The following is a 15517-nucleotide window of genomic DNA, read 5'->3' on the forward strand; positions in this document are numbered from 1 at the left end:
ATTCCAGGAACCTCTGTGCATTGGAGACCATGGATAAATACGATGTGATTAAGGCCATTGGGGAAGGTGCCTTTGGGAAAGCATACTTGGCCAAAGGGAAATCAGATAGCAAGCACTGTGTTATAAAAGAGATCAATTTTGCAAAGGTACGTTAAGAAGTTAAAATTCCTGTTCATTTGGTGAGGAAGATTGGCCCTGAGCTAACACCTGTTGCCAATCTTCCTCTTTTTTCTTGAGGAAGATGTCCCTGAGCTAACATCTGAGAAAACACATTTTTGTGTGTGTATGAACAAGTATGAACTTTAAGCTTCATTGGACCCTTGTTAGCAACCTCCTAAGTCCATTGTCCTGTCAGCCTCCTAAGTCTGTTGTCCAAACAACAACCAATGATCCTATTTTAAAAAAAAGAGAGAGAGATAAAGAAGATAAAATCCTATCTCTAACTCCTATGCCTCCTTAGGGTGGCCTTCAAGGCCTATGAGGCCTCACCCTCCTCTATTGCTCTTTCTTCTTTTTTTTTTCTGCTGAGGAAGATTCACCCTGAGCTAACATCTGTGCCAATGTTTCTCTTTTTGCTTGAGGAAGATTCACCCTGAGCTAACATCTGTGCCAATCTTTCTCTATTTTGTATGTGGGATGCCCCCACAGCATGGCTGCTGCTGAGTGGTGTAGGTGCACACCTGGGAACCAGCCCAGGCCGCCAAAGTGGAGCATGGGAAACTTAACCATTAGGCCACAGGGCTGGCCCCTGCTTCCACTTTCTGTTTGGCCTGGGGTGGTGCACCTCCTCTGACCTTCTCTTCTTATTCAGCTCACCTCCACAAGGGGGCCTTCCCCAAACATCCTAGCCAAGGATCCCCAGCCTCAATCACTCCTATCAAACCCCCTTGGTTTACTTTCTTAATAGCTTTGATAATGATCTGAGATGACTTTGCTCACTTATTTCTTCACTTGTTTATTGTCTGTCTCCCTCAACGTGGAGAACAGCACCCGGCGCATAACAGATCTCAAAAATATTTATTGAATGGAGGAAAACCAAATATTGTTAGTTTAATGAGTTTGGAAAATAATTAAGTATATTTAATTAAAAAGGAACAATTTTTGCTAAACTCCCCTTGGTCAGTGTTTCTGTCACCCTCTCTAGGGATATGTTTGTTTTAAAATATATTGGGACAACAATGTCCGTGGTATGCTAGAATTAATTTTAAGGCGAGTCTTGTTGGTTGCCTTCTAGAGAATTTATAAATGAGAGTAGCAGAAAAAATTTCATACAAAATGTATGCAAGGGGCCGGCCCGGTGGCGCAGCGGTTAAGCGCACATGTTACGCTTCGGCGGCCCAGGGTTCGCCGGTTTGCATCCCGGGTGTGGACATGGCGCCGCTTGATAAGCCATGCTGTGGTAGGCGTCCCACGTATAAAGTAGAGGAAGATGGGCACGCATGTTAGCTCAGGGCCAGTCTTCCTCAGCAAAAAGAGGAGGATTGGCAGCAGTTAGCTCAGCGCTAATCTTCCTCAACAACAACAACAAAAATATGGAAAATGAACTCCTCAAGTTGTACAATGTGAATGTAGTCAATGCCACCGAATTGTACACTTAAAAATGGTTAAAATGGTATAAATTTTATGTTATAAATATTTTATCACCATTTTTAAAATTGGAAAAAAAAAAGGGGGCTACCCAAACTTACATGAAAGCTCCTGTGTAGACAATTACCTTCAGAGGGAATGCTTTATTTACCAACATAGGCCCCTTTTCATGGATCCGTGGCATCCTTCTAATGACCTCTTATTCTAGTGGCCTGAAGAGCTCCTTCCATGACATTATTCTGCTCCATCTCTTTTGTTTATCTAATTGCTCTTTCTCAGGCCCCTCTGTCTGCTCACTCTCTGTATGTCCCCAACCATCTGTCCTTTTCTTATCTCTTCTCTTTCTGTACATTGTCCACTGGCAATTGCCTCGCTTCAATCTTTACTGCTAAGCAGCTCACTCTTAAAAACTCTCTCTCTAGCCCTGATATCTTCCTGCTCCCAAGGTCTACATTTCATCTGCCAGCTAGACAACTTCAAGTAATATCTGTGTTAATAATGTATCGCTGCGTACCGTATTACCCTAAACTTAATGGCTTATACAATAAACATTTATTATCTCGCAGTTTGTGCTCATCAAGAACTCTGAGCGAGGATCATTGAGGACCATCTTGGAAGCTAGCTACCACAGATGTACCCCAAACAAAGTAGAAATCTCTCCTCTTTCTAAGCAGACGCATGTCACCTGCTGTGTGCTGCACTGTGTTCATGATAGCAATGGCTTTGTGATATCCAGGCTCAAAACCTTTGGGTCATCTGTGAATTTTTTTCTCTCTCCACATCCAATTATTTGCTAAATCCTGTTGACTCTTTCTCTCCCTTGAATTTGCTTCATTCCCTGTGTCAGTGCCTAAGCCCTTGGGTTACTTGGATCAATTTTGATAATGCTCCATCTATGCCCCTAAACCTTCATTGAAACAGAAGTCATAAAGGGAAAGATGGCTAGGTTGGATTACGTAAAAATATAAAACTTCTATGGCAAAGAACACTATGAATAAATTGAAAGAAAATTGACAAAATGCCAAAAAGATTTGCAAGTATTGACTAAAAGGTGCTAGCCTTTTACAAATCAATAAAAAGACAAAACCTATAACCAAAGAAGTGGTCATATAAAAATTTCAAACTCAATAAATTCAGAAATGAAAATCAATAAATACCACTTTTCACTTATACAATTGGGAAGAATTAAAAAGAGTATAAAAGTGGAGGAAAGCAGGCCCTCTCTTATTCTGCTGAGGGGAGGGTAAATTGATACTACCCTGAAAGGAGTTTATCAATATGTATCACAGCCTTAGAAGACCCCTGCCCTGTTTGTATTATTGACAAGGAGTAAGGTCCACAATATGTTGTAAAGATGAAAAAAATCAGACCACAAACTGTTGTGTGTCTATATGTGTATTGTTAATGTCATACACACAAACACATATAGCATTTACAGTGATTATTGCTGAGTGGTAGGATTTCACCTCTGTCATTCCTTTCTGCATTGTCAGAATTTTTAATATGGAGCGCATATTATGTTTTTAAAATTATGAATTGTATTATTTGTGTAAGCAGAAAAAGCTATCTTTATTTTGAAAAATAATAGGAAAAAAGTACACAGCCTAGGACACAGTAGTTCTACTTTTGGGAGTTTATTCCAAGGAAATACCCAGAGATGTACAGACAGTCAGAAAACAACTTAAATTGTCCAACAGTAGGGGATTGGCTAAGCAATTTATAAAAAACTAAGTGGCTCTAAGAAATCCTGTTATAGGTGAAGTATTGACATGGGAAATATCACAACTTTTGCTCATCGAGAAAATAGTATGTGTGATGCAATCTTTGTAAAAATATATATAGGTATGTATATACCCACACAAACATTCACATGCATACAAAGAAAAGAAGACATACTAGATAGTTATTCCCTGGGTGGAATATGGGATTGTGAGTAATTTTTGCCTCATGCTTTTATATTGTTTCACTCTTCACATAAGTTTTGACACTCTCTCTGATTTGTACCCAAATTCCACTCCCAGCCTTCCTTTCACATATCCTTCCCCAAGGGGAACCACGTACAGAACCTTTGCACTCCAGCCTCTGTGCTTGCCTGTGAGGCTGTCTCTTCCAAGGGGGGTTTGCCTGCCCATCTCCAGCCATCAAGATCCCACTTGATTAGGGCTGAGCTCCAGCATGCCTTCCAGGACCTTCCCACCCCAAGTACTAATCTTCTTTCTTTGTAAACCCCATAGCTTTTTATCAGTACCGCTGTTATGGTACCGATTGCTTTCTACTTTGATGTGCTTTAGTTGTTTATTTTGTGCCTTCTCCCCTTATTAAACTGTATGTTCTATGCAGGCAGAATCCATGTTTCATTCATCTTAGTATTGCTACTAATTCTTGGCACCAGTAGGTGTTCAATAAATCCTTACCGGATAAATGATTCAATGGATAGATACTTGCAGACCCTTTAGCTCTGTTGTTAAGCTGGTACATACTTAGGAATTAGAAAACGATTCTAATGCTAAATAAAGAAAAAACTATTTGGGACGTGAATCCTCTATAAAAATAGATATTAATGCATTTCATAACATCTCTCCCATTCTTTAGTATAGATAAAAATTGACTATTTTTCTAATACAGCACTAACTTTTTTCATCCTTTTACTCATGAACCACCTTAGTCGCCATGCCATAAATAAGCAGACTGTTACATTAGGCCCTATTATTCTTGCCTTCCCGTATCTCTTTATGTTATCAAATTTGCCTAGCAACACCTGGGTCACAGTATTAACATTCATTACTACTTCTTTCTTCCTTTCTACTCTAATGTAGTTTTTCATTACTTGTTTCCTAGAGAAATGTATATTTCTTCTCATCTCTCCAACACCCTCCACTCAGGAAACTCTAGACCCCAAAACTTAAATTGCTTATTTTCTTACAGGTACCAAAAAGCCAGTATTTTCTATCATCATCCTACTATTATCAAGCATATTCTTTCATGTCTTGCCTCCAAAAATGTGTTGTATCTTTTCTTGATTATAAAAATAAAAATGTTCATTATAGACATTTGGAAAAGAACCAAAGGGGAAAATAAGGCCATATGGAGGAAAATAAAAATCACTTATAACCTCTCTCGTAATTGCTTTTACATTATGGTAAATTTCTCTCAAGGCTATATTTAATGCATAAATGTACTTTATAAGTTATTAGAATGATTGATGTCATGGTGGGTATACTCTTTTATAGCAGCTTTTTACATTTAGCAATATATTGTGTATATTTTATCATGTCATTCGATGTTTTCATATAATAAAATGTTCTTATTTAATAATATTAAATGTTCACAATAACAATGATAATGGTCACCACTTACTGGGTGCCTCTCATACATCATGGCATCCTAGGTATTTTACATGTATCTACTTATTAAATTCTCACAATAACCCTAAAAGTTAGATCTCATTGTGGGTGAAAGAGCCGAGACTCAAAGAGGTTGAATAACTTGCTCAATGATGCATAGTAACCAGCAGATTCTTCTAACGCTTCCTCTGCTCTTTCTACTATGGCACATTGCTTGCCTTGATTTTTCATGACTGTATAGTATGACATCAGGTTAAAAATACCTAATTTATCAGGGCTGGCTCGGTGGCATAGTGGTTAAGTTTGTGTGCCCCGCTTTGGCAGCCTGGGGTTCATGGGTTTGGATCCCAGATGTGGACCTACACACTGTTCATCAAGCCATGCTGTGGTGACATCCCACATACAAAATAGAGGAAGATTGCCACAGATGTTAGCTCAGAGCAAATCTTCTTCATGAAAAAAACAAAACTAATTTGTCTCTTTTTCTATTTTCAGACAATTATGTTGTTTGATATTTTTTGCCATGATTAAATAACATCTAATATGTAGAATATGTCATTTTTATTAAACAAACTATGTATATATGTTTACCTATACATACATTAAATAAAAAGGTCTAACAATTAACAGCAATTGCCCCTAGAGAATAAGAACTCATGGAATGAGTGGGGAGGAAAAGGAGAAGTTTCACTTTTATCTTATTCCCTACTATGTCATAAAATGTTTTTTAAAGTCAGTGTGTATTATTAGAGTAATTAAAAAACTAATAATAAAATACTGTAGTGAAGGCATTTTTTTTTTTGAGGAAGATTAGCCCTGAGGTAACATTGGCTGCCAATCCTCCTCTTTTTGCTGAGGAAGACTGGCCCTGAGCTAACATCCATGCCCATCTTCCTTTACTTTATATATGGGACACCTGTCACAGCATGGCCTGCCAAGCGGTGCCTTGTCTGCACCTGGGATCCGAACCAGCAAACCCCGGGCCACCAAAGCGGAATGTGCTTAACCACTGCACCACTGGGCCAGCCCAATAATGAAGCCTTTTATATGAGAATCCTCAGGCATTTCTGATTATTTTCTTTGGATAAATTTCTAGAAAAATTAATAAGTCAAAAATAGGAGCATTTTAAAGTTTCTTATTACATATTGTAAAATTGCCTTCCTAGAAAGATTTTACCAATTTATATACTTACACCAGAAGTATGAGTGTCCGTTTTGCTGCTTTCTGGAGAACAGTGTACATTAACATTCTTTTTGTCTTTGCCAATTTCACAGATGAAACATTGTATCAAGTTTCGTTTTAGTCCTTGTTCTTTTGATTACTGAATGAGGTTGAATTTTTTTTCTATTAGCCATTTTTCTTTTCTTTTTTGCAAGTTGCCTATTCATGTATTTTTCCAAATTTCTATTGATGTGTTTGCCTTTTTTTCTTATTAATTTGTCAGAAATCCTTATATATTAAAAACACAAAAATCTTTATCATATATGTTCCAGTATTTTTACCTAATTATAGAAATGCAATTACCTACCTATGTTTGCCTTTTAATTTTGTTTATACTATTCTTTTGAAAAATAGTAGTTAAGGGCTGGCCCCATTGCCGAGTGGTTAAGTTCGTGCGCTCTGCTTTGGCAGCCCAGGGTTTCGCCGGTTCGAATCCTGGGTGCAGACATGACACCACTCGTCAAGCCATGCTGAGGCAGCATCCCACATGCCACAACTAGAAGGACCCACAACTGAAAATACACAACTATGTACCCTGGGGGCTTTGGGAGAAAAAGGAAAAATAAAATCTTTAAAAAAAACCTAAAAATAGTAGTTAAAAGGAAAGTAGCTAAGTCTATCAATCTGGTAGGAGTAATTCAGTTATTTTTGTTTTGGAACTCATTTGTACCAACTATGCAATTTAAATTGGGGCAGAAGATACTGAAGCTTAGAAGATTTAAATAACACGGAAGGAATCATGGCTAGGAGGCGGTAAAGCTGGGACTGAGAATGTTAATTTTTTAAAAATTCTTTAAATAAGGGTGAGAAAGTTGGGAACTCACACATTACGTGTGGGCCGAAGTTGAAGAACCTTACAGAGGGAGTGGTGGAGAGGAACAGGTGACCCGTGGAGGCTAGACATGTGGGACAGCCAGGCGCCAGAAGTCAGGGTAGAAATGACAAGTCGGCATAGTGTCAGGAATGAGGAAGAAAAGGTAGGTAAGAGGTGTGGCCGGTGGCTTTAGCACCAAAATGTTTGAAAAGTGTTGTCCATAGAAGATAAACAGAATAATAAGAAAATATAGCAAATCTAAAATGAAGTCACAAGAGACAATTTTTATTTGAAAATGAAAAATGTAGTCTTACTACAGAACTTTACTGGTCTGATTTATGTGATCTGTGACACACTTTCTTTTATTAGATTTCATTTGTTTCTTCTCAGCCCTGATTGCTGCTGGAACATTACATTTTTATAAAGTATTCCTTTGCTGCTGAAAGATAAATATTCAAATAACTTTCCTCCAGATGCCTAAATAATTATAACAGTACCACCACTCCACTTGAGTTTTTAGTACAGCAAAACTTCACAGTAAATATTTATTTTCTTGATTATGATTGTCATTGACAAACCATTGATCAGGTATAAGACACTCTGCTAATTCTGGAAAAGTTAGTTCCCGCCATTGAGAGACCAGTTTCAGAAGTGTCTTTAAAAGCCAGTGAAATGCTGGAGAATTTTAGGTGGCAGTGAGCAGAAAGCATGCTCTTAAAAGCAAGTTATCTTAACAGACTGCTCTGTCTCAATATAATTTAGATGCCCATCCAAGAAAAAGAAGCTTCAAAGAAAGAAGTCATTCTCCTGGCAAAGATGAAACATCCCAACATTGTCACCTTCTTCAGTTCATTTCAAGGTTTGACTTTCTAATATTAAAGTATTTTAATAAAGTATGGGCATGTAGACTTCTATAAAAGGTATGTTCCTGAGAACTGTGTATAAATTAATCTTTGCAAATGAACTCATTGTCTCATTTACTTAAATTATAATTTGAGACATAGTCTTTATTTCTTCTCTAGGGAGTTTTTGAGGACAGCTTTCTTAGTTTTCTTAAGTTTTCCCATCTCTCCTTAATTCTTACCCCCTCAAATAGTTCATAATTGGTGTGTTAGCTTTGCTGCAGTAACAACCCCTATATTTCAATGGCCTACAATAATGCACATCTATTTCTCACTCACATTACATGTCGGCTGTGGGTGGGCGGGGTCTTAAGTCTGGGGTCCAGGCTGAAGGAGCAGCCCAGAGATGGAGCATGCTGTTTTCGTGAGCAAGAGGAAAGAGCAAGACTCAGAGCCCACCACACCGTCAGTCTCAGAGTCCTGCTAGGATGTGGCACGTTTCTCACTTTCCTTATGTGCTCATGCTCCTGTTGCCAAAGCAGCCAGCCCTGACATTGGGGTGCTGGTGGAGGAGGGGATACTCTGCCTGTGTGAGTGCTTGCATGTCCTGGGGTAACAGGTGGGGCTGTACAGTCCTCTTACAGAGAGGCGGGAAAGAGCCATACACCATGGGCAAGCAAATGGCCAAAATAGAGGGGGAAATCTTGAAGGAAGCAATTCCCTTCTTCTGTACGTCTGAGTACAACATCTCTTCTGCCTCCATCCATCACTTGACTCCAAAAGTTAAAAAAAACATATGAAAGCAACATTGGTCGGAGACCATTCATTCACTTAACAAATATTTGTCAAGTGCTTACGAGCTGCCGGCATTGTTCTAGGTGCCAGGAATACGGCAGTGAACAAAACAGGCCAAAATACCTGTCCTCATGGAGCTTACTTTCTAGAGGGAGGAGACACACAATAAACATGTATACAGTATGTCAGGTGTTTATAAGGCTGTGACAGGGCTGTGTATGCCCACACTTCACCATGGAACATTCTCCATCCCAGAAACCCAGCACGGGGGGTGCTTGAATTCATAGGTCATAAGTAGTTAAAGTTACCTAGATATTTTCCAGTACTATCAGGGGTGTAAAAATCAGTAAATGAATAAACATAGCCACTGTTTTTTGAGGTTTTACACTGTGCAAGGCACTACGTTTCTTAGCAATTAAAACCACTGCACTCAGCGGCCGGCCCAGTGGCTTAGCAGTTAAGTTCGTGTGCTCCGCTTTGGCGACCCAGGGTTCGATGGCCAGGATCTTGGGCAGGGACCTATGCATGTCTTATCAAGCAATGCTGTGGCAGGCATCCCACACATAAAATAGAGGAAGATGGGCACAGATGTTAGCTCAGGGCCAGTCTTCCTCAGCAAAAAGAGGAGGATTGCAGCAGATGTTAGCTCAGGGCTAATCTTCCTCAGAAAAGCCCACTGCACTCAACGTAGCTTTCTGTGTATGGCCCTCTTTAACTACTAGGTATTTAACGGAGCTCTCAGGACTCTTGGGAGCTCTTCCTGGGAGCTGAGCAGTACACGTGAGCAGGAAGTTGAGTTGTATTGAACAACTTTTATGGGGCACCTACTGAGTAAAGTGCTCTACATTCCTGCTCATTGATTGTGAACAACAATGCCATAAGATGATCTTTCTTTTCCTCATTCTTTGGGTTATTTCTGTGACTCCCTGGCTGGCTAACTCCTCATCCTCAGGCCTTCTCTGAGACCACAATTCAAATTATGGCCCCCTTTACTGATCTTGCACGGCACTTTTGTACTTGCGTGTGTATGTCTGTTTATATATATATACAATCATGAATTGGTTTAATATTTGTCTCCCTTTGAGAGAGTAAACTTAATGAATTCTTTTGCTCACCACTTGATCCTCAGCATGTAGCACATAGTAGGTCCTCAATACATAATTGCTGAATAAGTGCATGGACTGGACCACTTTAATAGACTGAAGTGTGCCTTCATCCCATGCAAAATGGATATTTGAGGATGATTTACACTAGATACCATTATGAAATTAGAGGTCATTTTTACAGTGTAAATAACCTCCACTGAGTTTCTTTATGTTGTAAGCTTAAACTTTCTTATGACAACCTTACGTATTTATTTTTTTTAAGTAGAACACTGCTGTGTTTAGGAAAACTAGAGCTACTGTGATGCTTTGAGTTTGCCTGGTGGATTGTTGGGAGTTGAAACACCGAGCTTATTTGACAGCCTGGGAGGTCCTCGCGGCATCTGACTGTTGGAGAGTGTAGATAAAGCCTTTGCTTACCCTCAAACAGCTTATGTCTAAACAGAAGAACTGTGGCTCTAGTTCATTAAATGTTTGTCTACAGAAAGTATGAAGTTTTTATAGATTTGAAGCACATATGAAAGATAAGAAGGTGATATTTTCCTAAGACTAAATTAATTCTACTTAAATTCCTTCAATTTACCAAGTGCCTATTACATGCTAGGCATGTTCTAGGTCTTGGGGATATATCAGTGAGTAAAATAGGCCCAAATCCCTACACCGTTGTTTTCTGTTGCTTTATCACAAATGACCACAAATTTAGTGGCTTAAATCAACACCCATTTATCATCTCCCAATTTCTCTAGATCAGAAGCCTGGGCTGGGCTTAGCTGGATTCTCTGCTCAGGGGGTCACATAGTTGAAATTGAGATGTCATCTGGGTCTGCCATTCATCTGAGGCTCATAGTTCTCTTCTAGGCTTATTCAGGTCGTTGGCAGAATTCATTTAAATGCAATTGTAGGACTGAGGTGTCCACTTTCTTGCTAACTGTTCCCTTGAAGGGGTTCTCAGCTTCTAGAGGCCCACCTGCCTTCCCTGCCCTGGGGCTCCTTCAGTAGGCCCTCTCCCACTCGGAATCTCTCACTTCCTCTTTCTCTGACCTCTAGACCCAGATTTAAATGGCTCCTCTGATTAAGTCCAGGCCACCTGTATAATCTCCTTTTCTATTACCTCAAAGTTAGCTAATTAGTAACTTTAATTACATCAGCAAAATCTCCTTTGCTGTGTAACATACCATCCTGGGAGCAAAAGCCATCTATATACAGGTTCCGCCCTTGCTCAAGGGGAGGCAGTTTACAAGGTGTGTGCGCTTGGGCCATCTTAGAATTCTGCCTACCATACAACTGTGGAGTTTACATTCTAGCGAGAAAGGGTCGGGAGAGGCAGACAATAAATGTTAACATAACTAATAAGTACATTATACAGCATGTTAGAAGGTGATTAAGTGCTGTGGGAAGATAAAATAGGGTGAGACAGGAGTGAAGGGGATAGGCCTTATCGTGAAGGTGACGTTTGAGCAAAGACTTGAAGACTCATGCTAATGTCTGAAGAAGAGCTTTCTAGGCGAGGGGAACAGCCACTGCAAAGGCATGAGGCAAGAGCAGGCCTGACGTGTTAAAGAACTGACTAGTCAGGAGGCTGCTGGGAGAGGCAATCTACTATGGGCCCTGAGCATCTCTGCACATTTTTGCTGGATATGCCAAGAATGCAAGGCTCTGAGTGTCTACCCAGGCTATTTCTCTGGATTGTGTTTGCAGCGAGCAACTTTGAAGGATGAGGCAGCATCTCCCCTAAGACAGAGAGCAGGCTTGTTTACCGCTCACCATAAAAGCAGTAGATTGGGGCTGGCCCCATTGCTGAGTGGTTAAGTTCACGTGCTCCGGTTTAGTGGCCGGGGGTTTCGCCAGTTTGGATCCCTGGTGCGGAATGGCACTGCTCATCAAGCCACACTGAGGCAGTGTCTCACATAGCACAACCAGAGGCACTCACAACTAGAATATACAGCTATGTACTGGGGGGCTTTGGGGAGAAGAAGAAGAAGAAAAAGAAAAAACAAAGAAGACTGGCAACAGTTGTTAGCTCAAGTGCCAATCTTTAAAAAAAAAAAAAAGGTAGATTCCCCAACCTCAGTGTTCCTCTCCCTTAATGTAGTTCGCTGTGTATGCAGATATCCATCCAGGCTCACCTGTTTTGCCTCCGTGGGATTTGGGAAACACAGAACCAGCTCTAACATGAAGCTCTGACTACTGCTTTTGCTGAGTAATGCAGTCCTTTGTTTCTGGCCCAGGAGTCTCATGTCGTCTGCCAGCATCCTTGAAATAGTCACGGGCTTATAAGTAAGGCAGAATCTCAGACCTGTTGCAGAACCCTGCTAGAAGTCAGTGTGGGCAGAGTGCAATGAGCAAGAGGGGATAGCAGAAGATATTTTTATTCTTTATTCTGATTCTCTGCCCCTCCTAGATTTTTTGGTGCTAAAATGCCTTTATTTTATGGAATGATGGTGGTAGTAGATGATATCTCATTTTATCAAATCTAGATGCCATTGGTTGTAAGGTGCACCATCATGTGGTAGTTAAAAGGAAAAATGTTGCCAATTAAACTATGACATCATGCTTTCTTATCACTTATAATTTTTATTTTATGTATATTAAAAGAGATCTTTTAGACTTATTTAAACATAAGAGTTTTACTTTCTATTACTCTTGTGCTTATATAAAAAGGAAAATATTAGCAAATTAAATTGGTTAAGGTAGTCTAAAAATTATGCAGGCAGTGATAACATCAAGACTGCTGGGCCTATAGCCACTGATTGGAAGATGCCAATGTCTGTAAGATATAATCCTGATTTTTTTTAAGTGTATTTTATTTATTTATTTATTTATTTATTTTGAGGAAGATTAGCCCTGAGCTAACATCTGCTGCCAATCCTCCTCTTTTTGCTGAGGAAGACTGGCCCTGAGCTAACATCTGTGCCCATCTTCCTCTAGTTTATATGTGGGACGCCTGCCACAGCATAGCTTGCCAAGTGGTGCCATGTCCGCACCTGGGATCCAAACCAGCGAACGCCGGGCCGCTGAAGCCAAACGTGCGAACTTAACCGATGCGCCACCGGGCCAGCCCCAGTGCATTTTAGAATGAATTAATTATAGTAATTGTTTTTTAAATGTTGGGATTTGCCAAATAAAAAGGTTATAACCGTGATGTTAGTGCCCTTCAATAGTTTCGAAAGGTCAATGACCCACGAGTTTTATAGTTCCAGAAACTACTGCCCTATGGTATGCCTTGCACTGTCCTTTTCCTCCTTTCTGCATTCTCAAATATTATATGTGCTTTAAGACTAAACATAGATCCCGCCCCCTAAACTTGAAGTGATCTCTTTCACCTCTGCTCTCAGTGTGTCCAAACCCTTACTGGCCTCATCCCTCGTGTGGCACTTTATAATACGCTGTATTGTAATGTTAGTGTGTATTCTTTCTTTCCCTCAATAGACTGGAAATTCCTGAGGACAAGAATTGCTTCTTATACTTTTTCCCCCTTCTGTAGTGCTTAATTTTTTTAGACAGATGGAAAATTTGAGAGCGTAAGTGATCTTTCCAGACAATTCTAACCCCATTAAATATGAAATTCACTGTGGCTAGTGGAAAAAAAGTGCATACTTAGAGACAAGTGATGCTCATTGACCTGAATAGTTCCTTCAACACGGCTCAGCCACGATTAATCCTGAATCAATTAATTTCTTTCACAGAAAGCCACTGTAAGGCTGAGTGAGTTGGAGGCTGATGGAAAGGAAGCGAAACGGAACCCTTTCTCCTTTAGTTTCCTTATTCTGATTCTCCCAGGGTTTGGAAATTGCCATCCTTCATTGCTGTGGCAGCCCTTTCAGTAACTGAGCTATGAAAAATATCAATTCTTCTAAAAGTAATACGTTCCTAAAAATAACTGGTCTCGAGATAATTAGGGTGTGTCGGGAGACATCTTCTTAAAACCCTTCCTGCAGTCTCCAGTCTGGCTTTCATTCACTGTCTCTTGTTCTCCTTGCCCTCAAGTGTACAGGCTTCTCCTGTGGCTCTTCTCACATATTCACTGACTCCCCAGCTAGACTGTGACCTCCTTAAAGGCAGGAAGTGTGGCTTATTTGCTTTTTCTTCCTAGCACAGCGTTCCTCAGCGTGTCCTCAGTGAGTCTGTTGATGAGTGAATGGATCTGTCCCCTTTAAGAAGGGAGGTGGGAAAATGGAAGTGCTCTGTGAAAGAAGCACTCCCTTTGTGAATTAGAAGCAACCAAAGGCAGATACTGTTAGGTTACTGATACCCACTTTAAAGTTGGTTTAAGCTACTGGAAAGAAAGAAGTCGCAAATGGGGGCCAGCTCCGTGGCTGAGTGGTTAAGTTCGCATGCTCCGCTGCGGCGGCCCAGGGATCGGATCCTGGGCACGGACATGGCACCACTCGTCAGGCCACGTTGAGGCGGCATCCCACATCCCACAACTAGAAGTGCCTGCAACCAAGAAAGACAACTGTGTAGAGGGGGGGTTTGGGGAGATAAAGCAGAAAAAAAAAAATAGATGGGCAACAGTTGTTAGTCCAGGTGCCAATCCTTAAAAAAAAAAAAAAAAAGTCGCAAATGATAGATATTTGGCAAGAGATTCTGCCATTTAGTGGATACTGGATAGCTACAGGGAAAAATACTAGAAGGATTAACACTTGCTTATAAGCCTGGTTTTGTGTGATTATTTTGTGTTCCTTTGACGTTTTTATGAAATCAGTTAACAAACCTTTATTAAGGCCTTTCCATGTGCCAGCTACTGTGCTAGGTGCAGGGAATACAAAAGAATAAAGTGTGGACTCTGTCTTCAGGGAACCCATAAAGTAATGGGACAAACAAACGAGATAGTAGAAGCCTTTTTTTTTTTTTGCTGAGTAAGATTTGCCCTGAGCTAACATCTATTGCCAAGCTTCCTCTTGTTGCTTGAGGAAGATTGTCCCTGAGCTAACCTCTTTGCCAGTCTTCCTCTATTTTGTATGTGGGTCACTGCCACAGCATGGCTGCTGACAAGTGGTATAGGTCCACAGCTGGGAACTGAAACCCAAGCCACTGAAGTAGAGTGTGCCAAATTCAACCACTAGGCTACAGGGCCAGCCCCAGAAGCCCTTTTTCTAATGAGTCCAGCTGGTAGTTGGTTGGATAAGGAAAAAAGCTAGTTAAGCAGGAAATCATACAAACACATTCTAACTTATTAGTGCACAGTCATTTGCCAAACTTTTGATGTAAGACCAAGGCCTTGTCTTTGATTATGAGTCCACCGATTGGAATTCTAAATATTATTTCTTACATAGGCTACCCCTCTCATTTATAATTTCCAATTTCCTTTCTTTAGAGTGGAGTAAGAATTTACAGGTACTCTGTGTACACAATCCTTTTAAAGCTTTCCTGGTTATTTTCCACTTGTCCCATCTAACATCTAGGTCAATGACTTTTTTTTCAGCTACTCACTTTTACTGAGTCCTCCAAAGCCTTCAATGTAGCTTTTGTAGAAATAATCACATCTTTATTTTTCCATTCATATTTCATCAATTTATGTAATAAATACAATAACAATTATAATTGGCATAAACAGATTTTGGAACAAACACAATGATCTTGGTAAGAATCATGGGGAGCAGAGGTCCCAGGGCATCCTAAAGAGTCTAGTAGCCACTGGTGGTGACCTTGAGTTGGCAGTTGTCATCTGATGAGTGGGTCAGGGAGAGATCGGTTAGAAGAGTGTCTCTAGGGGCTGGCCCGGTGGTGCAGCGGTTAAGTGTGCACGTTCTGCTTTGGCAGCCCAGGGTTCGCGGGTTCAGCTCCCGGGTGCAGACATGGCACCGTTT

The 15517-nt window shown here is 40.4% G+C and overlaps 1 protein-coding gene across 14 annotated transcripts in view; it reads left to right on the forward strand.

Annotated features, from left to right (window-relative positions):
- The window catches only part of NEK5 (NIMA related kinase 5), a 66380-nt gene that overhangs the window by 4798 nt on the left and 46065 nt on the right, over positions 1 to 15517 (forward strand). For 12 of the 14 annotated variants that reach the window (XR_011506880.1, XR_011506881.1, XR_011506882.1 and 9 more), the window contains exons 2-3: positions 8 to 146; positions 7730 to 7826. Coding sequence is in view for 7 of the 14 variants with exons in the window: in XM_014851389.3 (XP_014706875.2) it covers positions 30 to 146; positions 7730 to 7826 (214 nt within the window). In the remaining 7 variants the exon portion in view is untranslated. Of the gene's footprint in view, positions 1 to 6; positions 147 to 7729; positions 7827 to 15517 lie in introns of those variants that run through there. The other 2 variants (XM_070520600.1, XM_070520602.1) reach the window with 2 other exon arrangements.

This window comes from Equus asinus, chromosome 11, assembly GCF_041296235.1.
Source record: "Equus asinus isolate D_3611 breed Donkey chromosome 11, EquAss-T2T_v2, whole genome shotgun sequence".
NCBI lineage: Eukaryota > Metazoa > Chordata > Mammalia > Perissodactyla > Equidae > Equus > Equus asinus.